Source organism: Cervus elaphus, chromosome 15 (assembly GCF_910594005.1).
Source record: "Cervus elaphus chromosome 15, mCerEla1.1, whole genome shotgun sequence".
Lineage (NCBI taxonomy): Eukaryota > Metazoa > Chordata > Mammalia > Artiodactyla > Cervidae > Cervus > Cervus elaphus.
The window spans coordinates 41,531,321-41,556,936 of NC_057829.1; the positions used below are offsets into that span (position 1 = coordinate 41,531,321).

Here is a 25,616-nt window from a genome sequence, read left to right on the forward strand (position 1 = left end):
GGTGGGACAAGGGCCTGCTAGGGCTTAGGGCATGTTCTCCCCCACATCTGCCCCCCTCCATTTCTCCAGGTTTTAAAGAAATATCTCCAGTCTTCAGAAAGAGGAAACAGCTCTCACCATTGACAATGTGATAGAAGGGGCCGCATAATGGGTATGAAATGCCAAGGTGAAAGATCCCAGGAGAAACAAAAGTAGCTATTGTGGTTTTTCCATGACTCTATTAACAGGTTTTGAAACTGAGTTTTAAATTGGGCTAGTAAACAAACATAATCTCTGAGCGCCATCTCCTGGAACAATTTACCACATCACACCAGCCTCCCGTCATCCTGGCCTCAACGCTATAGGACAGGAAGGCCCCTGGGGGGCAGGCAATGCCTATTAGCCCCCTGGGCCTTCTGTCCCCAGATTAGGCTGCTGCTGGTTTAGGTCCAGCCTGTTTCTGCGTCAGCCCCCAGCTCTGCCCTACCCAGGGGGCCACTTCTAGCACCCTACCCCTCTTCCCTTTATAGGCCTCCTGCCTACATGATGACCACTTCCTGTGTCTGTCTATCTGCTCTTTGAGCCAAAGTTTGCTTCATCTTGATCTTCTAGCTTCTAGAACTGCAATAAAATAGATTTCAGTTGTTTAAGCCACTCAGTCTGTGGTACTTTATTATGGCAGCCCAAACAAATGAACAATGGCTTTGCTGTTAACTGAATCCGGACTGCACCCCTACCGCTGTTTCTTGAACACAAGGGACTCCCTTCCCTACCTCCACTGCCCAAGTCAAGACCTGTTCTCCGATCACAGATCAAACTCATGTCCCCTGCAGTGGGAAACCACTGAACTGCCAGGCAAGTCCTTCAGGAGCTTCAGTCTTTTTTTTCTCTTTTTTTCCCTTTAGATTTTTTTTTTTTTTAATTGTGAACCATCTTTTAAAGTCCTTATTGAACTTGTTGCAGTATTTTTTCTGTTTTCTGTTTTGTTTCTTTGGCTGGAAGACATATGGGATCTTAGCTCTCCAACCAGAGATGTAACCTGAACCCTTGCGTTTGGCAGGCGAAGTTTGAACCATGGGACCTCCAAGGATGTCCCAGGAGCTTCAGTCTTGACACAGGATGGAAAAGAGGTTTACTTTGGCCACTTTTTTGCCCACTGAAAGCAACCAGGCAAATTGAAAAGCCTGGCTAAGAATGTGAAAAGGAAAGCACACACAGAGAGACAGCTGAGTGGACATGTGCGTAGATGGCCCAGCACAGCGCAGCGGGGAGCCCCTGGCAGCGCTAGAGAAGCAGGGTTCCTTTCCAATATCCCAACCTCCTCTGTCTGCATCTTGGGCGCCCTAGGAGCTCTGCTGCGTAGAAAAGAGGATGGGAGGACTGCTGTTAAAGCCACAGCTTTGCCAGGTATGCATGCTCCCTCACGGGTGCTTGGCGCTTCTACTCGTGTGTTTGTGGAGGAGGTCTGCGGCTGGCCCTGGTCGGGTCTGGCGAGGCTCGCAGCTTCCAGAAGCTCAAGGCTTTGGTCCAAGCTTGGAGGTCCATCTGAGTCTACAGGGGTTGCTTTACATGAAACCAAGAGGCATTCAGAAAATGTGCATATTTGGACTTTACTGGTGGTCCAGTGATTGAGACTTTGTGCTTCTAATGCAGGGGATATGAGTTTAATCCTTGGTAGGGGAACTAAGATACCACATGCCATGTGGTGTGGCCAAAATAAATAAAGTAAAATGAAACCTAATTAAAAAAAGAGAAAGTGTGCATTTTTGTTGTCCTAGTCTAAAATAAGGGAGAAGCATTGCCCAGTATATTTCTCTGGGTACAGGTCTCAGCTTGAGACAGCTCAGATATGAGGCCACTTTTCTAAAAACTTCCTGCTTGATCCCAGGACTCAGGCAGGAGGGGCACCTGGGACAAGAGGCTGCCCACCTACAAGTCAGGTATCAGCTAAGGGTTGCACCTCCTTTCTTGTTCACTAGGGTGAGGCACCTCTGGTTCGTGCGAAACCAAAAAGATCCGATGAGATAGAATGAGGGAAGGTAGGGGGACAGAGAGGGCCCAGGGGGAGATGCCAAGGAAACTCCCGTTTCCTGCTACCTCTTATTACCATGCACAGAAGGAAGTGTGGCCAGGGTTGGTGGGTGTGGGTGGTAAGGTGTGGGCTCATGCTCCTCCCAGATCTCCCCTGATCTAATGATCCAAAGTTATGAGCACCTCCTTCTTCAGTTCAGGGGTGAGGCAAGAGTGATGGGCTAAAAATGAGAAGGCTCTCAACATCCACTAATAAACAGACATGCTGATTTCAGCCAGGGTCACACTGGGCTTTTTATTAAATTACAGATACATTTCTCTGTGTAGAGTCACAGAGTCTCAGAGATGGGCATGTATTATATTACAGTTATACACAAACACATAGATATAATATAGGAGCACAGAGCCAGTTTCAGAAATGTGTCTGTGACACTCTCAGGCCAGGACAATGCTCTCACCACTTACAAACAATCCAAAATATTCCACTTCTAAGGAAGAGATAAAATCTCTCTATAGGATTTCACATTATTTAAATTTCCTTTCTGCCTAATTAAAAAAATTTCACGCACTTGGTATCGTGAGTACATTTTCTTTTTTTGAACACAGAGAAAATTATGGTGATTACTATCCCTCCACTTCAATCAATACAGATTAAAAACACAAACCTGACATATTTTTACCTATAGTTGTCATACAGATATTCAACGGAAAGGCACAAATATAACAGTCAAGGAGATGGGAGTGAGGGTGGAAAGTATTTAACGCCCTATCAATACGGATTAGAGAAAATTGATTGTGGTACCTCTAGGGTACTTCTCCTGAAGTGCTCGCGTACTCCTGTGGGCTGTGTGCATGGCCCTGGAACATCATGCAGACACCCTGGGAGATGGGGAGGATACTGAATGCTAAAACATCTCTGTTGGGAGCACAGTTACTTCTATGCTTGGCAGATGGTGAATAGGGGAGTTGAACTTCTCTAGGGAAATGGAGAGACTTCACACTCAAACACATGTCCTCTAAAATTTCCCTGGGCCTAGGGCTTTCCTTGTAGCTCAGCTGATAAAGAATCTGCCTGCAGTGCGGGAGACCTGGGTTTGATCCCTGGATTGGGAAGATTCCCCTGGAGAAGGGAACGGATACCCACTCCAGTATTCTGGCATGGAGAATTCCATGGACTGTATAGGCCAGGGGGTCACAAAGAGTTGGATACGACTGAGTGACTTTCATTATTCAGGGACCTCAGACTTAGGGACAGGGGATGAGATGGTTGGATGGCATCACCGGCTCGATGGACTTGAGTTTGAGAATGCTCCGGGAGCATTGGTGATGGACAGGGAAGCCTGGCATGCTGCAGTCCATGGGGTCACAAAGAGTCGGACATGGCTGAGAGACTGAACTGAACTGAAATGAGAGACCTGTTGGTTATAGGGAAGAAAAGGTGCACTTCCAGCTGGTGAAATGTAGAGGGCCTCATCTCTTTCTGAGACATGATTGGAACATAAGCAACCACAAAATGGAAACCAGGAGCATAGAGTGAAGAAGATGAGAAATTCAAGTACTTCTCTCTGTGCCAGATTAGGAAATGAGACACAAGATGGTATCCATATTTTAAAGATCTTTTGGGCTCTTTTCAAAGAGCAGAATTTGATTAAAACCCCATCCCAGACCTTGGTGATAGATGATCAGGTTTTGGGGACTGGGACTCATCATGTCTACATCCACAGGACATCAGGGTGCTATGTCCTCACAGGACAAGTATAGATACTTCTCACACAGTGGAGCAGTGCTCACCAGGTAAACTCTGATTAGCAACAGATTCCAACGCATTTTGACCGTAAACCAAGACTCAATATATATGTCTAATTCAGCAAGCAAAGGGCTCTTAATAATCTTGGGGTTTTGGTGCTTTAGAGCTTGGGCTATGGGGGCTGGAGTGACAAAGTGGCTCTGTTGACTGTCCGAGTAGGGGTAGAGATGAACGGCTGCATTCTGGAGGGAGGCCTGGAGCACATGGTTGGGGCGTGTTGGTACCGTGAGCAGCAGTTGTTGATGGTAAAGCACTCCCGGCTGGGTTGAACGCAGACCTTAGGGCTGCAATGCAATGGTGCACAGTGGGGCCTCATCAGGGCAAAATTGACGCATTTTCCCTGCAGGAGACAAGAGAGAGAGAAGACCACTAGCAGCCACTGGAATTGGGAGCAGAAGGCTGCAATTTCCCTGGAGCCTGCCAAGCTCCTTCTCTGGTTCAAGTCCACCCTTCTCCTGCTGCCCAGAGTCCCCTGATTCCCCTGCTGGGCCTGTCTGGGCCTGTCGGTCCCTATAGGTGCTCCATATGCTGTACAGACTTCAGGCTTCGGTGGGCCTGCCATTCAATGTAAAATGTTACCTTGAGCACCTATGAGGCCCAGCCTTGGGACCCACTGTGCCCAAACCCTGTCTTGAGCCACACATGTCTCCAGCTACCCACGTTTCTCACGTTCCTCTGCACCTAAGCCCTCAGCTCCTTTCCTAGGCTGACTCAGCACCTCCTTTCCCCGGTCACATGGTTCCACTGCCCTTCTGCCACTTCCCATCAATGCAGGCCCTCAAGGAATCATCCTCCTCAAGTTTGCTCTTCCTCAACTCACACCTTCAGTTGTGCTTCCTCACTGTCTGGAAAACCAGCCCCAGTACTCAGCCTGGCGCATCAGGCCATCAAATCCACAGGCTCCTGGCCTATTACCAGCACTGCCAGAATGCACATCAAGTGTTCCTGTGTTCCAGCTTCACTCTCCCTGCTCTTCTGCTTCAGGGTTGTCCTCCCTGGCCTCTCCATTTCCCATATCCAGACTACTATCTTCTGAGACTGCCTCTGTTTTCCCCTTAAGCCAGTCTGGGAGTGCCAGAGGCACTGTGGCTGGTTCCCTCTTCTCTCAAGCCCATGGGTAGGGTTTCCATCAACAGCAGGATTCTGACCCTTCCTGCCCCAGGATTGCATCCCAAATTCCTGAACTAAACTGTTCATTTACTCAGGTGAATTTTACAATCACTTTAGAATGATTTAGGTCAAATTCTCTAAAGATATTCATTACAATTTTCACTAAAGCAGCATTAAGCCCGTACATTCTTTGGGGAAAAGCTGGCATCGTGGTCTAGGTTTTTGCATTTTCAAGTCTTCTTTCATAGTGAAAGAGTAAAGTTCTGTGGTTTCTGTACATTATAGGTCAGTACACGTTGTCACACACATGTGTGGGTATGTTCTTTTATTGCTACTCTGAAGAGATTGGTATCTTCTGTCTTTATTTCTAAGCTCCCATATTTCTGTCTATTTACTCTAGAACATGAACAGATTATTCCAGACCTAGTATCTTCTGCCCGTGGGATCCCTTTGACTTTCTCAAAGCAAGACAGCAGGGCACCTGTGCTGAGGCCTGGCTTCTCTCCCCAGCCACAGCCTGTCACTGGGGGCTGCAGAGGGCAGGGATGTGCATATGGGTTGAGAGAGAGGAGCGAGGGGCTCTAGACAGTGGTGGAGGCCCCCAGGTCATGGCAGAGCACCCGAGTCTGTTGTGTGATCATAAAGGGGTAAGGGAGGTGACTGGGGGCTGAGGGGAATCTCCTTCTCCTCTGGTTTTCTATTAATGAAGAGATCTAAGCCAGTGACCAATTACTTCCTATATTAACTCAGCCGCTCCACAGTGAAGGAATGTTTCTTAAAACAATTGGCAAATGGTTGATTGAAGCTTAATCTCCAGTGCTTTGGCGCTTTGGCTCCATTTCTGGATTTCCTGTTTATTACAGAGGGAAGTGTGTGTGTGTGCATGTGTGTGTGTGTGAGAGAGTCTATGGGTCTATGTGTGTGTGTGCATGCACGTGTGCATGTCAGTGTGTGAGAGAGTCTGCGTGTGTGTGAGAGAGAGGAGTTGGCAGGGGATGAGGGTTGTTGAGCATGGGGAAGCAGGCTGCCATCACTGTCCCAAAGTTATGATCTGAGACTTTCATAAAGGTCACGGTCTTGAACAACTTTCAAGTTGGGACTCATTGGAGGGCAGAAGTGCTGCCCCAGCTTTATCACACGTCTTGATGTTCCCTCTGTGAATGGCATCAAAACATAGGAACTCAGGAACTCCTTGGCCATGAATGCATCCTACAGCCTCTCTGTAGCTCTAATCATTCCCAGGACAACTGTTTCCCAGTATATATTCATGTGTTCATATTTAGAGGAGGTCTGCAAGCAATATAGTGTGAAAATAAGAATATTCATAATTGTTTGCATATCTAACACACCTGCACTGAGGAAGGAAGTCCTTTCCAGTTCTTTCCCAGTCACTGTGACAGCAGGTTACATGAGCTGTGGCCTGGATTTGAAAGTGAGTCTCTCTAGGGTCGTTAACAGCCCTGCTGCACCCTTACATAACCCTGTCATGTTGAACCCATCACAAAGCATCAGAACCTTAGTTTCTTCAGCTTCAAAGTGCAGAGCAGTGATCACCTGGCAGGACAGAGAGGCAGCCCAGCACGGGTGAGGTCTGGGCCTTGGGTTGTGGATATTGGCTTCATGGTTATGCAGCTGGGCAGGTATACAGGGGGTCAGCTTCCTCCCTGGTAGAGTGTTGGGAGGATGAAAAGACTGAGCTTGTGTGAAGTACTCGCTGTCTGGCAATCCCTACTCTGTATAAATGGTTGCTGTTGTGGGAATGAATGAGATCCTTGTGTAAAAGGTCTTGAGTGAGTCATACTGTCTGTAGACAGTTATGTCACTGCCAGCATCACATTCAGTGCGAAGTGGAAGGTTTCCTATTTTCACTCGATTTTCCTGATGTATCTAGCAGAACTGATTTCCATGAACTGAATGGGCTGACCTGGGAAAGTCAGGGAACAAAGAGAAGCAGGACCTCCAATGTGGGTTTGACTGAAGACTAAGAAAGTAAACTGAGCCTTGCTGCATCATTCCATTATGTGTGTAGGAGAGATGGTCTGGGAGGGACCATTATCAGATTTCCTCTGGGGATTAGAAGGCAGTAGGGGCAGAGAAACATGGTCCTTTCACAGAAGGTTACAATAAACAAGAATGATTGTTTCTATTACAAAAATGCTGAGTTTTTTTTTTTTTTTTTTTAAACTGAACCTTGGAGAATTTTCTGCATTGTATTTTGCTGAAGTGCAGATACATCTAATTCACTGAAACAAGCAGCTGGCTGAGGTTTTAGAAGGCGGTAGCTCCTACAAGGTCATCCCCAGACTCCACTGTTCTCTTTCTGAGCATGTTCACATACATAGGCCTGACTGCATTTCCAGTCCAGGTTGAGGAGTTTGGAAACAACCTCCCTATGGCTCAGGAACTGGATGCAGGGGAGAGAGGCTGTACATTTGTGCTGCTGGGAACTGACTACCCTGAGGCTTGTTTTTCAGCACAGCCTGGTGAAGAGGGCCTGGGCAAGGTTCTGTCTGAGCAGAGCTCCTGGGAGGGGTTACAGGGCACATGGGGTGGTCAACAGTGAGAGGACGAAAGCCTTATGTCTGTCCTTGGAAGGACATCTGGTTGATGCTCCTAATCCCCCTGCTTGTGGTGAGCTAGGGCAGGCTGAGACCCCCCAAGTGCAGTCTTGACATGATCCCACTGAGGCATGCCCTTTCCTCCAGCTCCAGAACTCCTCTCACTGAGGGGACCTGTGGTTCAGGTAGGAAAAACACAAGGCCACTCCTGCATAATATGAATAGGGACATATTATACATTCAGGGTGGGGATTGGGAGCTGACACTGGCCTGCAGAGACGGTAGGCTCCCAGTTGACACCCCGTCACTTAGACCATGATTTACTTTAAGGCCTGGGACCAGGACACAGAAGGCTTCAAGAAAGGACTCAGGACTCCTGCACCCACCGGAATGCTGGAAGTATTCACAGATATCCTAACCACTTAGGGCCCTGGGACTATGGTTGGGAGGGATAAGGTCAGATGGGAGGGGGCAGAGGAATGGGAGGGCTCACATCCACCAGGCACCCAACCCCTCTCTGAGCAGAGTTGATTTCAGCCAGCTCTGGCTGCTGCCACTTACTCTCTGGGTGACCTTGGCAAATTCCCTGATCTCTCAGGCCTCCATTTTGCCTCCAGGAAGCACACAGATCACTGTGAACACAGAGAGACTAATGGGAAGACTTGAGAGCTGGTGTTGCAGGGGCCTAACAGAGCCCTGGGTGGATATGAGCTCCCTAATCCATCACTCTGCCATCCCAACATAAGCTTCAAAGAGCAGCCCTGGGACTCTGACCATTTCAGAGACCTGCTCTCTGGGCAGGAAGGCTACTTCTGGTGTTTTCCACATCTGCTGTCTTGTCTCTGTCTTGCTCTGTCCTTCTTGCTCCTGACTCTGCATCCCTGGGTGGTTGTCTCTACTGTTCAAGGCATAATGCTGGCCTGGGGCTCTTGTGACCATAATGAGGCTGTGTTTCTGGGGAGAGGTTCCAGGAGAATCACGTAGAGAATGGGGCTTCCAGGCAAGCAAACCTGGGACCAAGAGCCATAGGAACTCTGGCACCTCTGTCCCCAGATGATATCTTTGCTGGGTGTGAGCAATGCCTCAGATGTGTCAATAGCAGTGTCCAGAGGCTTTCTGGCCTGTCTACTGCTTCCAAATGCCCAAGTGCTCAGTCACCAAGAGCCAGTGTCTGATTCAGGGAAGGTGACCAATGCAGCCCTCATTAAAGACTTGAGGTCTGCAATGTCCTCCAGGCCCCTGGTCTGGTCTGTAGAAAGGCTCTGAGTTTGGAATGGCCAGGCAAATGATTTCCAGGCAAACCATTGCCCTCCTCGGGCCCCAGGGAGCCGAGTAGGGCAACCTCTGGTGGTTTGTGGGTAAGCACCGTGAGATCATGATGCTGACCCCAGATGGGGGACAGAGCAGTGAGAAGGGTAGAGCCAGGCTCAGAACTCAAGTCTAACCATGCTCCTCCCAGCCTCTGTGACCTTAGTCAAGTCACTCAGCCTCCCTGTGGGATAATAGTAGTATCTACCTGTACAGTTATTGGGAGGATTAAAGCAATGAAAACACGTAAAGTTTTTAGTTGAGCAACTGACCCACAGAAAGAGCACAGTGGAATTATCCAGCATCATTATTACATTCCAAGGATGACAAGTGGAACAATTTGGCTTCTCCCCACTGTCACAGGCAATGACCCAGGAGGTCGTCTTTGCTACCTGCTAAATGCAGTCAGTGCTGGCCAGACAACATTGGGGAGGGGGTGTCACCATGTCCCACATTGCTGGCACTTGAGTGACCAGTTCAGGAAGATCTCATGGGTGGGGTGCAGCTAGCAGTTCCACAGGGGTGAGGGAGCTGTGGAGAGGGACGATTGATGGGAGACAAATAGGCCTCTCCAGACCTTTTTTCCTAGGATTGGAAGTTCTGGGCATAGTTCTGAGAAGAAAGGTTCTGACATCCTTGAGATGAGGACACAGAGGAAATGCATGTGTGCCATGAGGAGAATCATCTGGAGGTTCATGAGCGCCAGGTCTCCACTTCTTGGGTGTTCCTCCTGGCAGATACCCAGACAGGACAGGGTTCTCTGACCCACAGTCTCAGGGGGCAATGATGAAGGGCAAAACCAAGACCCCAGCCCATGGGGAGCATCCCTGTGCCCTGCTTACCATGTCTCTGGTTGGACACCACATTACTGACATCTGATTGCAGCGCTGAACAAATTCACACAAGCTATCCAGTTTTCCCTGAAAAGCAGATGTGTTTGTGAGAAAGCTACAGGCCTAGATGCTGCCCCTAGAGGGATAGTGTCTCCTCTTACTTGAAACTGCCTGTCAGGGCTCCATCCCCACCAATTCCCTAAAACAACACTGAACTGCCCTTTGAGGGCATCCAAAAATATCCAGAACTTGGGCCCATCCTAAGAGAGAAACTCTGGTAGTGATGGGAACGTGAGCCCTTGTACTTTTTGGCTTCCCCTGAGCAACTAGGTTTGGGACGCTTGTGGCTTTTCTCTAGTACCAAGTGAACATAGTCTAGTGCCCACAGCTCGTTTCTACTCAAGCCATGCCTAATGGATACAGACTTGTGCATTAAACAGCCCTCTTCATCTGCTGCTCCCCAGCTTGGAGTCATTACTCCTCCCCGAGGGCCCTTCTCACCTCCATTCGTTTCATTCCCCCTCCTTGGCACCCACAAGGAACAATCACTGTGGGGCATGGCATTTGGCATGTCTCCTCTGGCTCCTAGGAAGAGAAAACACCATGTTCTTGTCTGGCAGCTCCTGGGTGCAGACACATGACATCTGTTGCCCTGGCACCTGTCAAGTACTGGCCACTCAGCAAATGTTTGTTGGAGAATCAAGGACAAATGAGCAGCACCCGGCATAGGAAGAGAGTGGCCTCCATGTGAAAACACACCAACTCCATTTGTTTTATAGATGGCTCTTCTCCAAACATCAGCAAACTCTATCCTGATTCCTTTGTTCACAGAGGGTGCCCCTGGAGGAGAGGCTGGGTGCGAGGCTGTGCCATGTGATGGAGGCTGTCAGGGATTCCGCAGTAGCAGGTGACAAGGCTGCATTCACCCGCCTCTGGCAGATCCAGCCCCCCCCAGGCCTCACTGCAGCCAGTGTCGATGCCAGCCCTGCAGAGACCCTGTTTGCCGCTATATATCAGACCCAGGTCCCCCCGTCTTGGGACACGGTGCTCCTGCTCTAACTACCTCTTATGGGCCCTAGTTTGGGTCCCCACTCTGGTGGGTCAGCCATAGCCTCCCCACCTGACTTTGGCACCTGTGCTTACCTTGACTCACCTTTCTCACAGTTCAATGCCAGATAAGACTCCCTCCTCCCTCCTCAGTCCCCCAAAGGCCAACCCCACCAAGGCTGTCACCCTGAAATGAGCCAGGGATGAAGAACAAGGAAACGGAGTCCCAACATGCATCAGAGCTCAGGGAGGGGGTCCAGGTCCCTGAAACCTGAGGATCCTTTTCCAAAAACTCACCTGAGTCCTGGAAGGACCATCCTACAAACAGTCCTTTGGGAACTGACAAAAAGCCCATTGATTCCAGGAAGGATCATAGCTGTTCCTGAGACAGGCTACCCCACATGCTGATCCAGTGCTAAAGGCCCTGGATCAGAGCATGTTGGGGGTTGGGGAATGGTGCTCTCTGGGTAACATTTTGTGAGTATACGTCTTCATCAGCGTCCCTGCCTTCCCTCTGTCACCTTCTCTTTCCACCAGTTCTCTATGCCCAGATAGGTGAGAGCTGGAGGGGTGGGGGAGGACATCTCCCCATATACATCTGGGGGCCTCTCTGTGTAGGGCATTGTGTGCAGTGGGCGTGCTCTCAACATCAGGACCAAACACATCACTTACCCTTTCTGGATTCAGCACTGGTGGTGGCTCCTTGACGGTCTACAATGGAAGTGATCAAAATTGAAGTCGTCTAAGTTTAGTGCCCATAAAGCTTATCTCTACTGAACTGATGCGTTCTGGGGTAAGATCTTTGCAGCATGAATTGGCTTCCTTCAAATTTCATACCCCAACCTGGGTGTCACAGCTCCCTCCTTAATGACTTCTCACCTCCATCCATCTTTTCCTGCTTACTTGGTACTGACAACAAGGGACAGTTACTATGGTTAAAATTATGGGTTAAAAGGCATGTGGAGGGCTCTGGCTCAGCCATGCAGATAGAAGGGGATGCTGCTCAATAGCAGTAGGGAGGCAGAAAATGGGTTTTGGGGTGTCAACCTTGCTGTGTACTGTCTGTAAGTCTATAACCAACAGGCTCCCCCTCCCTGGGCCTCAGGCTCCTCTGTTATCAAAGGGGAATCGAGACCTCCATGTATGGTTAAGTGGGAGACAGACAGACTAAGGTTCCTGGTCCCTGGTAGAGGCTGTACATGGGAGTTTTCATCAGCAGCCCTGACATCATATGAAGACAAGAGAACTCTCCCCACACCCCTCCCACCTCCCCTCTTCTCCCATCCCCCTGCAGCCCTCCCTGCCTCCCAGCCCTCAGGGATGACGGTCCACCTCCCTCCTCCCCATACTTTCTCTCCTCACTTCTTGCCCTTTGCAGAAATCTGACCTGCTGGTTTCTATGCGACTTTGCTTGTCCTTCCTCAGCTCTGCTTTTCCCCTCTTCTTCACCCAGTGCTGTCCTGTGCCCTTGCAAACCAAACTGGCCAGTCCCTCTACCTCCCCTCCCTTCCCAGGGCCAGTCTCTATTCTTTTCATTATCAGGGCACCTGCCACACCCTCTGAAGGTGACATTGACCTTCAATGCCCCCCAGGTACCTACACCAGACCAGACACTAGACAATGAGCTCTTATGGGCAAAGGTGGCAGGCACTTCATTCCTGCTCCTCTGTGCCCAGCATAGGGTCCTGCACATCCTGCTGACTGTGTGACTTATGAAGGAGTACAGAAGGCACCAGAGATGGGCAGGGATCCATGCTGTTTTCAAAGGCACAGCCGCCTCTGAGGTTAGCATCCTCCAGGCTAGCATCCTTCTCCCTTTGGGCCATCAGTGTCCACGCAGACCCCTCTTCTTCCCTCAACAGCAGAGACTTCTGGGGCTTTGATCTACCTGAGTCTTTCTGCTGTAGGACAGTGTGGTTCTCAGGGGATCTGGGGTCTCTTCTTTTCAGGGGCCAGACAACCCATAGGCCACCTCTATGTGAAAGTGGAAGCATGAGGCAGGTAGCCCCCTAGGAGCCCCGACTGTCTAAGCCCAGGAGGGGAGGACAGAATCTGTGCCTTTTTTGCTGGCATGAGGGCCCCGGAGCTGATGGGAACCTGCCCACAGGCAGGATCTGAAGCAGGCCCATGCGTGGCCCCTCAGGGGTTGGTGAGGGCTGGACACGGGCTGTGTAGGCAGGGGTCACTCACCCTCCTGTGGCAGAGCCACCAGATGCACCAGAACATCAGAGACAGTAGGAGCAGGGCTGGGATGAGTGCAAAGAAGTAGAGAGGGTTGACATAGGGGATGACTTGTGCGGGGGGTGCGGGCGGTTTGGGTGGTGTCTCTGGAGGTGGCTGGGCAGTTGGTGAGGGAGCTGGTGGGGTAGATGTTGCTTCAGCTGGCCCCCTTGCCTACGGAAAAAAACCACATGGCAGAGTCCTGGCATGGACCAGGCGCCTACCACTTGGATTCCACACCAGTTCACCCTGTCCTCCCTTACCCCTTTCTGCTTGTTTACCCCACTTGAGGAAACAGATGCTAGGAGATCATGGCTGGTACCCAGTGGAGCCCCGGGCCACAGAGCCCACTGCTGGCCCTGTTCAGAGGCACTCCCCAGAGACCTGTCAAAGAAACCCAGTCCCCCAAGGAGTGATGGCACAGCCCTTACTGCCTGCCTCGGTTGAGAGCACTGGGGTTTTGTGAGGATCACAGAAAGCTGTGACACACAGATGGGAGAGAGGTAGGGGTGTGAGAGCAGAGGCCAGGCACCCTGAGCACCTGTCCATAGCCTCCCCCTACTTCCTGGCTCTGCAACCTCAGGCAAAGCTGGCTGGGTATGGCCACAGCTGCTCCACCCTCCAGACCCATGTGCCTGGAACCCAGATTTGGAGGGCTTGGGGGTCCCAGAAGTCCTGGACTCTGTCTCCTACTACACAGTGTCCCAACCTCTCCCACTCACCCCCGTTGGAATCCAGGATGGAGCCTTGAGGTCCCCACCACAAGGTCCAGCCCAGGGAAGGTGGCAAGGTAGGTCCAGGCTGGGCAGAGCCTCAGCATCATTTCTGGAATCTGCTTATCGGTTCCTTCCATGTGCCTTCAATGACACTTGGTTCACAGAGAGAGCAAAGGTTTGCAGGGCTTGGACGATAAGGCATACCCCAGGTGCTCTTTTTAGTAGCCCTCCTATGGCACTGCCCAAGCCTGATGGGAGTTCAGCACACCGATGTAGGGTTAAGGGCTCTGAGCTACCTGCAAGATGATGCTTGAGGTACATCAGGCTATCTGCTGGACCCGCCTGGGGTGTTGTTCCCTTCACTTGCCTCCCCAGGGTGCAGGGTGTCAGGATAGCCTTAGCTGCCAGATCCTTACCCTGGCACTCGCACAGTCCTTGCTGGTGAGGCTAACATCATTGTTGATGAAGCTGATACCATTGTTCAGGCTAATTTCAAGGGAGAAAGTCCTAAAACACAGATAGGGTAGACAGTGACAACCAGGTCAGACAGACATCATTCTTATACTTGGCTCAAACTGTAGCTCATAATCTCCTCACTGTAATGATTTGAATATCAGGCATTCAGGGATATCAGAGAGCAGACAGCGTGGGTAAGGAGAGTTCATCCCAAAGTATTACGAAGTCATCTTCTGCAATGAAGTCTGATGAGGCAGTGAGGATCCCTGAATGAGGTCAGATGTCCTCGTGGCCATGAGCTAAGTGACCAGGGATGGTGGTATGGTGTCACCATTCCAACTCCTCTGTCAGTACAGTATGGGAGTTTAGCTCCAAAAGGCTGCCCAGAGCAAAGATACCATCCATCCCCGGGGCACATCATCTCCTGCATCCTGCTCTCCTCAGCAGAGCCTGGGTTGCAGCAGATCACTGAGCACCTCAAGGGACTGTCAACCAGGGCAGGTGCGGAAGATGCATGCATTCCTCCTGGAAACATTATTGTGTTGCCCCATTAGAGGTGGATTCTCAAAGTCTTTATACCTCATGGTGGCAATATTGGGCACTTACTCATCTGGATTCTCTATCTTTATTCCTGGGCATATCATACTGGTATCTTTCACAGAGTTGGCTTTTTCATCTGAAACACAATCACATGAGAAGAATGTCAGTGGACTTATCCATCCATCCACCCACCCCTCCCCTCTGCCTGCCCTTGGCAAGTAGAGCTACCGCTCTCTGGCAGAAGCAGCTTTTCTTCTCTGCCTTTTCCTGACACCTACCATGCACCAGGCACTGTTCAGGGCTTGGGCTCTGGTGTTTAATGGGAACAAGGCAGGCAGAAGTCTTGCTCTCAAGGGCCTGACATTTGTGGGACTGGAGAGGGAGTCAGAAAATAAAGTAACAAACAATGGACAAAATGAATGCCAGAGTGAAAAGTGCCATGATGTCAAAAAACAAGGAAAGGGGTAAGGAAGGGAGAGGAATGGACAGCTGTAAAGGCTCAGCACAGCCAAAAATAAATAAATGAAATTATAATCAAACTGAAGGCTTCCCTTTACATTCCTAATTTGTTAATGTTTTTATAGCCTCCTTTTAACTTAGGGACATTTTTTTCAATGAACTGATGAAGAAGCATGTCTCATGAAGAGCGTGTCTCGTGAAGAGCATGTCTCATGAAGAAGCATCTGTGTGACTCTCAATACTTTCTCCAATTCCACTTCAGTTTTTCTTCTGTTATTCAGAAAAATTAGATTTATTAAGCTGTATTTGAGATGTTACAGGCACTTCTCTATGTTGGGATCAGGGGTAGTGTTTTATTCTTTACTTTTTCATATTTTCCTGTTTTCTACTATGTAGCATTGTTATAATTAGCAATTTCCAGTGTATTTTTATTGTCTTTATCTTTTTTTTTTTTGCCACAGGTCAGGGCTCTTCCCTAAAGAATGGTTCATTTCTATGTGGAAAACTTTTTGGACCTAACTCAACTGTCAGATTAGCTATGAACTTCAGACAATGTGAGTCCTTCATTGGGATTGAAAATAAAAGCTAACTGCCCAGTATGGTTAGGGGAAAGGATTTGCATCTGAAGGACAGGATGGTTGGGATTACTGTGGGCAATTTGTTTTCCATAGGCTGTTCACGATCCTGAACAGGGAGAGGGGGGTTATGGCAGGCACTCCACATACTGAAGGCCCAGAAAAGCATGGCTGATTGTAAAGCAGGTTTCAACCCAATATTAACTGGTTAACTAAATACTTGCCACATTTAGAGAACTTTTTGAAACATAAAAACTTTACATACTAGTGACAAGCAATGTAAAACTTATAGAAAACTTGGTTAATTTTTTTCTTTTTTATGTTTCTTTATATTTTCTAAACTTTTGTTTTATGTTTTAATCAGAGGCAAACATAATTAAAAGGAAGCAAATCAATCCTCATCAGTGCATCAGGGCTCCTGGCAGTAAACAGCATGGTGGAGCCACTTCTTATCAGCCTCGACTATATGCAGTGAGGTGGTCAGTGGAGGACCCCAGGACTGTAGGATGGGCTGTCCTGTGGGAGAACCTGGTCCTGGTCCATCCCAGAAAGGTGATGTCTAGAAAGGAAAGCAATACAGCCATGGACCACAGAGGAACATCTGAACACATTTCCTCAAAGATAGGTTGTGTCCCACCTTCCTCAAGAAAGGTCACTGAGAGTGAGGTGGAAGGCCCAGAGGAGGCAACTACAAGAACCAGCTTGTGACCTTGGGCATGCTCTTGAATTGACCCTGACTCTGGTTTCAGATCAATACAAAGGAATAACAGTAGGTGTCTTTTGAGAATTAATTGGGATAGTGCATGTAAGGCAGTGAGCACATTAGCCAATGTGCTCAATAAATAGTTCTCCATGCAAATAATTTACTGAGTCCTAATCACTCCCAAGAAACTACGAACCATGGGAAATCTAACTCCCTGAGACCATCTACACATTTTGTGGTGTGAGCAGTTAGCAATGGAAGAACCCTGCCCGACCCATGCACCCGTGGAAGAAGAGATGGCCCAGAAATGCTGAGGGAGAGGACTTGCTCTGGGTTTACCAGATGGCCCTGGAATGAAGAGTCATTGAACATAATGTATCAAATCAATGTATCAGTGGGATAACTTGGAGACCTGAGGAGGAAGAGGAAGTCTAACTGTCCCCAGGCACTCTCTGGGGATCAGACCCACTTCAGTGATGAGGCCATATCTCCTGCCCCATCTGTATACTTCCTCAGGCCACTCACCCATCCTGGAGGAACACCTAGTGCCTGAATATTTCCAAATAGTAGCTTATGTACATGATAGGGCTTAGTTGTGCACCTACCATACAAATGGCCCCATTTTATATATATTTTATATATATCTCTATACAGATAATAGAGACTGAGAACAGAACACTTATTAGGTCAAGATCACACATGTAAAGTGGGGCTGAGCCAGAATTCCAGGGTCCAGGCCTGGCGATTGGCATCTGCTCTCAATACCATGTGACTCTACCCTCCTGGGAGAGCTCAGTGCAACTGGCACAGATCCAGGGCCCTGGGGTGCCATCTCTTCCCACCAGAAGAGTTGTGAGATTCAAGTACTTGTCTCTCAAGGGTAGTGAGGGCCAAGGAAAGTGTCGGGGGAATGCAGCAGTAAGGGCAGACCCAGCATCCCAAGCCCAGTCTCTGCAAGGGTAAGCTCTGAGCCAAGATGGTCTTGATGTGCTGGAGTTGATGTCTTCCAGACTGAGATGAAGTGCAAGGTGGTCAGTCTTACCAGCCAGGTCGCTCCTTCCATTGTCTGTGTTGCCCCCATCTTCACAGTGAATCATCATTCACAGTCTGCAGTGAATGGTCAGCAAAGGCTTTGATGGCTTAGCTGGCTAAGGTAATGCAGTGTGGTGTGGGAAGCGTGTCACTTGGTGGCACCGAGGGGGCTACTTACCAATTTGCTTGTCTTTGAATTTAAATCTACAAATAACGTCATCCTCACTCTTTGCATTATTAAAACCTTTTCCAGAAATCATCAATTCATATTCATCTGCAAGGGCGACACCCAAAGGTCTGTTATTAGGAGAGTGCTGACTTCCTTCTGATCTTACAGTTATGATAGGCCAAACTATAACTGAATTCCCAGAGATTCCAATAAGCAAACAGCTATGTCTGAACCAATATATGGGCACACACTGGGTCTCACCTGGCATCACAAAGGGTAAAACTGAGATGCCTGGGCCTTGAGCACTTGTGGGCCTCTCACTGCCGCCTTTGATTCTTCAAGCTCATTGAAGGCACCCTGTCTGCTACCCTCCATGGGGCAAACCCAGCCATAGGTTTCTGACTTTGAAGTCCCAAGGTCTTCCCTAAGAGGTGCAGGAGGTGTTCCTTAACAGGCCTTCCTGTTAATGACCCGGAAACAAGATAATGCAGCTGAAGACATTCCTGACCCTTGTCTGAGCTGAGCACGCAAGACTAAGTGCTTGAGGGCCTTTTTCACACTCAGGGATCTGTTCCTCCTCACTGTGGTTCTCTATGCCAGTGGCAGGCTGGATACCCCAGGAACAGGGCCAGGACCTGGGTAAAGCAGGGCCAAGAAAGGCGGTGAGGGCCCTGCACAGGAGAATCACCCATGGAGGGTGAAATCCTGCCTTAGCTGTGGTTCTGAAGTCTGCAATGCTGCTCTTCCCCTCCCTCTTCCTGCCGCTTCATGTGCCTCACACAATGCCCCCAGGGATTCACCAAGCATTTCCTTCTGTTAGGGTGGGAGGCTTTGATTTGCTAAGGTGTAGTTCTGGGCCATAGCCCTAGCCAGGCTGCTAGGTCCCCAGTGGTGCTTCCTGGCAACTGAAATACTAATGGATCCAGAGAAGGCAGCCAGTGGGCCTGGCTCCTGGGGATAAATGCAGGTCTTCCAGCTACAAGCCCAAGGTCAGTAGCCTCCACCCCTGTTCTCCTAGTTAAGATCATTAATTGCCCAAGATCAATTAGCTTGAGGAATATTCCTCAGAAATGTCAGCACAGCTTTGGACCTGACAGTCCTGATTCCCCCTCCTTCAAGTCTTCCTGTAGTCCCTATCAGATCAAGGTGAAGTTTGTAAATTCTCTGTTTTGAGAAAATTAGATTCTTGGGCTGTGGGCTGAAGCTGTCCTGCTGACATGTCTTTGTAGGCTTTCAAGTATTTTCAAGAAAATGGGAGTCCATGTTTAAAATCTGAACATTTTCTCTACTAATCCAGATTCCTAGTATTCTTGGAAAATGGGAACACTTGGCATGAGTGGGTTTGTATTTCTGCATGTCAACCACTGACTGGGCCAGAGGCCACTGCCCTCTCAGAAAGAGAAACTCTCCAGTGGCCAAGTACTTGCCCCTAACACCATCATCCTTGGCTTGGCCTTGGTCCACACCTCTTTCTTTTGGTCCTTGCCTGGTCTAGGAGGGTACCTGATGCATTGACCTGTCCTTGGAAGAGCTTGAGCAACATGGAAACACGGAGAGAGCACTGAAGCTTTGATAAAGCACAGGGAAGGTGAACTGATTGCCTTGTGCTAAGAAATCAGTGACTTTCTGGCTCATTCAGGGCAACCTTGAGGTCCCTTAGTGACATCCCCTCCCACACCCAGTAGCCAACAAACCAAAGCTGCTTCTGAACCCAAATCTGCCAGGTTGCTCCCTCACTGTTCACACTTCCTAAGAGCCCTGCCCACCATGACATAGGAATCTGTATTTGTCCAGGAAGAAGCAGCTGGAACAGTGTCCTGCAAACATGCCTTTACCAGCGCAACTTAGTCCAGCCTGAGCAAGGTGGCTGGGCCTTAATCTCATGGAAGTATATTTCATAATTCATATTCCAGGATTATTTATTGCAAAGAATGGTTTCCTTGCAAAGCAGAACCATAAACTAATAAAACATATTTTAAGTAAAGATATAGGCAGAGAAGAGAAACTTTAGCTATTGAACATGGGGAAATCAGGCTCTAGATGAGGCAAAAAAAAATAAAAGCCAGTAGAATATTTTCTGCCATAAACAAAAGGCCAAAAGGAATCAGAAATGAGCAAATCAGTGCCATGCCAAAGCTTATAACTCCTGTGTTCATCCAAATGTTGTTTCCCACTAATGAGCACCTACCTCACACCAATCTTTGCACTTTCTCCCTTAAATCTCCCAAAAGCCCCATGAACTTAGGTATGAGCTAGGCAAGATTTACTACTCAATTTTACACAGAGAGAAACTGTGACTTAGAAAGGGCAGGTCACTTCTTCCTGCCCAAGGCAGGTACAGGGATCTGACCTCAAGTGCCCAATTCAGGACACACTTACATCACCTCTGCTCCTGTCTTAATTCCAAACATCCGTTACTCTGCTCTCTGGGGACATGCCCTTTCTGACCTGAGTCTTCAGCTCACAGGGCTCTGAGCTGAAACCAGAAAGCCCCAGTAGAGGACCTGGTGGTCCCAGCCTCATGGTGAAGATTGGGCCCAGCCTCCTCCATGTGGGTGACTGGAGGCAGGGCAGCAGCGGAGGTCAGGGTCGGATGACAGCCCATTGCGCAGACCACACTGGCTTCCTCAGGAGCAGTGCATGCTGCCCTCTGCCTTGGTGCCTTCCTTCCTCCTGGGGTCTCCTGCAGCCTCCAGCTCTGCTCAGGTGCTGCCTCACCTCTGCAGTGGAGCCCCTCTCTCCCAGGCAGTGCTGCTCTCAAAGGGGGGCTGCTGAACTCTGGCAAGTCTCCAAAGTGGAAGGCAGGGTGGTGGTTTCAATATTTCAGCAAGAGAGACTTCCGGGTAAAGGACTTTTGCTTTGCCCAGAAAACTGTCCCTCTTGCTTTCCAAATTCCTCTCCTCATACCCCAATTCCTCCAACAGTATCAACCACAGGAAGAAAATAAAGTCACAGGAAGGCTTACAGGGCTGTATTTGCTGCACATCTCACACAGGTCCACTGCCTACAAGCCCTCAGGCCCTGGAAGGGAGATTGAGTCTTTCTGGAATAGAACTTTCTCTTTGAAAGAAAAGTTGTACATCAAGTCGTCTTGGAGCTCTAGAGAGAGGAGCTGATGAGGCAGGCTTGTCTCTGAGAAGGCTGGTGGAGCTGAGCATGAAGAAGACATCTAAGCTGCTTGGGACTAACAAGGGCGTGTAAGGTGGAAGTGACTGACCCTGGGGAGAGGAGGCGGGGGAACACCACATGTGGTGTGGCCCAGCCACTTTGAGAGAAACTGGATGTTGCCAACCATGAGCTGGGCTTCCCCTTAAGGCAGCAACTGTACTTTGGTCTTGATTGCAGGGAATTCCTTTCCCAAGCACACAGAGAGGTAAGCGTCAGGATGGTCCTACAGTATGACTTCTAACATCAACCTATTAGGAACAATCTGAATATTGTCTCCCCAAGACCAGTGAAATAAATTGGTCCATCCATGCAATGGCATATTATGTAGAAGGTTGGAGAATACTATGTACACTGCATGATCCTATTGATGTAAAATATCCCTGTAAAGTATATTTAGATAGGAATTTACTATCAAAGTTGAACTCTGTGGTTGTTAATTGGGGAGACCATGGGGTGGGACAAGGGGGGACCTTATCATGGTGGAGGACAGCCTCTTCCCAGGCTGGTTGCAGGGGAATCCCACACTGTTCTGCACAATGCGCCCTGCCTTCACCCCTGCCCGACACAGCCTGCCCTACCCACCCTCACAGAGGGTCTCCAGCCACGATGCAGAGCTGGACCCCAGACCTCAGAGGGAAGCCCTGCTCTGCGCTGTGTCCTATTGTGACCTCCACTGGGCCCCACCTGCTGGGCTTCTTGCAGACACTCAGTCTGGTCTGGTCACATACAAGAAAATGAGGGACCAGGTGCCACCTCCAGCCATAAATAAAGCCCGAATAAACGTTCCCGCCTGAGGTTATTTGGGCTTTATTTATGGGTCAAGCCTGAATAAACCCAGCAACACACAGGAGGGATGAATCCCCAAACCATAGTGCCCAGTGCCCCAGGCCAAACCTCTCACTCATCCTTTGTGAGTCACTGGAGAGGAGTTCTAAAGCAGCAAAATAGTCTGTGGTGGAAGAAATCAGAGGGTAGCTGCCTCTAGGGGGTGGGGGCAGGGATTGCCTGGGAGGAGAGTTGAGGCAACATTCTGGGGACAACTCTGATGTTCTGAGCCTTCATGTGCACATTTTTCAGAACTCATCAAATGATACACTTAAGTCTGCTGTATTTGAAGAGAAAAAACAAAACAAAACTCAATGAAAAGTGTTCCGGACGTAAAAATATGCAGAATAAAGGGTTTGGGGGTGTGGTAATCTGATCAGTATAAGTTATTTTGAAATGCATCAAGAAATAAGATGGATTGATGAAGAGAGATAGATAAGGGAGAGAGAGGAGTTAGATGAATATGTGATCAGGGATATATGGTTAGATATTAATTGCAAACCCAGTGGAGAGAGGAATGCCCATTATACGTTCATTTCCATTTTTGCTATATGTTTGAAATCTTCTGTAATAAAGGGTTGGAATAAAAACAATGAAGTGGATGATAAAAAAAAATAATGCTGTGGACACAGCCAAGTAGAAGTTACGGTTCTTACTGAATGATGAGTGACTATGAGAGACCAAGGGCTATGAGAAGCCTGGGGGCCCAACTGAGCACCGGATTGAGGCGCTCTGAGAGTGCAAGGGCTGGGTGGGCTGGACACTGTAAAGCTGGCCAAAGTTTTGCAGGAAATCCAATACCCCCACCCCCAGACTCTGCAGCAGATGGGCAGACTTAAAGTAGAGGCTGGACATTGGAAGGCCCAGTTGTCTGGCCTGGGGGCCTCAGCCTCCAGAAGGTTACAGAAGTAGCCTTCTCTGCCCTTCGGGTCCGATGTAGAGGAGGGGCTGGAGCAAAGGCCTGGAGACAGGGAGGCCAGCAGAAGCTTCTGCCTATTCCTAGAGGTAGCCCAAGGTGCTGAAGCAGCTGCGTGCCTCATGCTCACACCCTCCTGGTTTTCCCTCACTCTGCTCACTGACTTATTCAGAATGACAGCTGCTGCTTCATTTGGGGTCCAGGTTTCTGCCTTGAGCTTTCCCTCCCAGTGACAGTCATGCTGTGTGGCAGCTTTTGACAAGATGACAGCGATTGTAAAGGTCAGAGCAGCACCGCTGGGCCTCACTGGCAGAGGGTGTGCAGCAGGCACCTGTCACCCCAGCTAGGCCACCACGGGGCAGGAATGACAACAGGCATCCTCCCCTGAGGTCTGCAGGCCCATGTGTGTCCTGGGGACATGATCAGAGAATGGAAGCTCTCAAGTTGCTTGCAAGCTGGGATGTGCAAGAAAAGATTCTGCACATGTGTGGGGTCTGTCTCCATGTCCACACCTTGCACAGGTCACAGGGTCAGAGACAGGAAAAGTCGGAGAGCTTCCACCTACAGGGCTTAGCTAGAGATGCTTTTATCCTGGGGTGTTCTTTAACCACTTTCCTCCCCAGTCTGGTCTCGGTGTGAGGGTGGAGGCAGTCAGGAGTCAGTGATGGAAGTCTTAGTACCAGCAGGTAAGGGCCACCAGCTTCTAGAGCCTGTGCAGTCATTGTGAACTCCATTGCTTCTATGTCCCACTGCAGATCTGATAGAGCGTATTGTTATTTCTCCTTCTTGGAGATGAAATTGGAGTTGGTAGATATTCAGCAATTTGCCTCAGTTTCATGTCCTTGAGCAGCAGGGATCAGATATGAACGCTGTTCTGTCTGAACCCACAGCCTATTGCACTGTAGTCTTGCAATTCAGAGCACCACAGCCAGGACCAGTTTCCTGGCTATGCATCCAGTTGCATCCAACTAGATGCTGTTATTGGGAGCATGTGCTTATCTACCCATCTCAGCTCTACAAATCCCAGTGATGTGGATGCTTGAGCTGGCACACACAGAGCTCAGTTCAGAGAGAGAGCTTCTATCAGCAATGCGCTACACAGGATCCTCCCCAATCTGATGCAGGGACCGTCCCAGGGGAGGGAGGGCATCCTCATCAGGTTCCAGATCTCAGGGAGAGGCCGTCCCCACCGAACCATAGGGTGTAATCATAGCTGTGAATATCTGTTGGATGTCCTTGTCAGGATCTGTTACTAGTATGACATTGGCCATGAACTATGTCCAATTCTTTTCTTCATCCACTGAAATAATCACATTTTTCTTCATTTTTCTGATGAGGAAAATCACCTTGATATTTTATATATTGAATCAGGTTGGTATTTCAGGGGTGAACTCTAATTAGTCTTCATGCATTGTCCTTTTTTATGATGTTGGCTTCTGTTCGTGTTTGGCTGAGGGTTTTTAAAATAAAGTTTTTCTTATTTCTTAATTAAATTTCAGGTTTTGAGCTAAAAAAATATGTATGCTTTTAATCAGTTAGCAATATTTTTGTGTCAGGTCACTTTGTGGCATACATTAAACATACAGAGCTGTTTGCCAATTATATCCTAATAAAGCTAGAAAGTGAAAGCAAAAGTCGCTTAGTCACTTCCGACTCTTTGTGACCCCATGGACTATAGAGTCCATGGAATTCTCCAGGCCAGAATACTGGAGTGGGTAGCCGTTCCCTTCTACAGGGGATCTTCCCAACCTAGGGATTGAACCCAGGTACCCCACATTGCAGGCGGATTCTTTACTAGCTGAGCCACCAAGGAATCCCAATAGCTGGAAGAAGTAGTTGTACAAACACACAGACACACATAACCCCCCACATATACACCTCACATACACATTCTCTTATAGGCCCCGTGTAGTCATATGCCCCCAAATTTCTGTGCAATCACCCCACACACTCAGACACCACACTCACACATACAACTCACACTACACACACAAACCATATATGTTGAAACCACGTGCTCACAGCACACCCACAGTGCACCCTGGACATACTAACAACTCACACAAACACACACCACTGTATTTACAAAAGCAAGCTCCAGCTCTTACCTCCTACACAGATATCGGAAGGCTCCACAGAAGTAATTTCAATACAGGACTTACTTTCGAGCTAAAATAGGGAGATGAGGGACAGGAGCAGGGGATGTGAATGGCAGGAACTTGTTGAGAACCCACCTCTTCCCGCTTCTCAAGTCCAGCCCTCACTCACTGGATCAACGATGTTTTTAAGAGCCTTGAATCCGTGGTCCACTGCAAACACGTGATATGGGCTGTCTGCAATTTCCATTAACTACAGTGGAGAGGAGATGGTTGGCACACAGCCAGAGGTTGAAAACACAATAGATCCTATCCCAGGAAATGGACTCTTGCCTGCTGCCATGTGGGATTCCAAGGGCCACTCTCTGGCATCTATCAGCAGCCCACCCGCAGGAAGTGGAAAACTCCTCCACCCGTCCCTCTGGTGTGTAGGTTTACACAACACTTGCTGTTCATATGCCATGACTGCCTGTTGTGCAAACACTTGGGCTGGGGTAGAGGGACACCCGCTGGGTGATGCTGGGACCGCTGTCTCTGAAAGCTTTCCCCAGCTGGGCTCAAGAGTGGCACGTGGTTCCCCGTTCAGAATTACCTGATTTTCCTGAAAGTTTTTTACCCCCACGCAGTATACTGTCGCTCCCATTTTCCGAGCCTTGTCAGCCTACGAGAAAAAGAGTGTTGAGTATAATTCATCAAACAAATGGAACCCAAAACTGGTAACGATGGTCTGGACTCACTTCTTTTATAGTTTCTTTTAGTGGCAGTTCCTCCAGAGTTCCATCAGTCAGACAGATAATCATGGAATGAACCTTGCTTTCTGCAGAAAAAATAGGGAGTTGCCTTGTGAGCAAGGCACCTAGAGTGACCTGCCTCAGGCCGCCAGGCCCACAGTGCTGCTCCCACACCTCCTCCTCCTGGGAGGGGCCACCCTGACACCAGAACCTGCCACCCAGAGCACCTCAAAAGAGAAGGGGCCTTAGCCCTGGACCCACTTGACAGATGAGGAGCCTGAGACTGGTTCAGAGTGCTTCCTAGTGGAACCTCACTAGGGGCAGGTGGCACAGCCTT

At 49.0% G+C, this 25,616-nt stretch overlaps 1 protein-coding gene across 1 annotated transcript in view; it reads right to left on the reverse strand.

Annotated features, from left to right (window-relative positions):
- Positions 1-10,100: 10,100 nt before the first annotated feature.
- Positions 10,101-25,616, reverse strand: part of ANTXRL (ANTXR like) — a 31,005-nt gene continuing 15,489 nt past the window's right edge. The window contains exons 4-12 of the mRNA XM_043924754.1: positions 25,415-25,490; positions 25,141-25,209; positions 24,721-24,801; positions 24,561-24,621; positions 14,672-14,741; positions 14,026-14,116; positions 12,864-13,067; positions 11,346-11,384; positions 10,101-10,211 (exon numbers count right to left, since the gene is read on the reverse strand). Of these exons, the coding sequence (XP_043780689.1) occupies positions 10,101-10,211; positions 11,346-11,384; positions 12,864-13,067; positions 14,026-14,116; positions 14,672-14,741; positions 24,561-24,621; positions 24,721-24,801; positions 25,141-25,209; positions 25,415-25,490 (802 nt within the window). The remainder of the gene's footprint in view (positions 10,212-11,345; positions 11,385-12,863; positions 13,068-14,025; positions 14,117-14,671; positions 14,742-24,560; positions 24,622-24,720; positions 24,802-25,140; positions 25,210-25,414; positions 25,491-25,616) is intronic.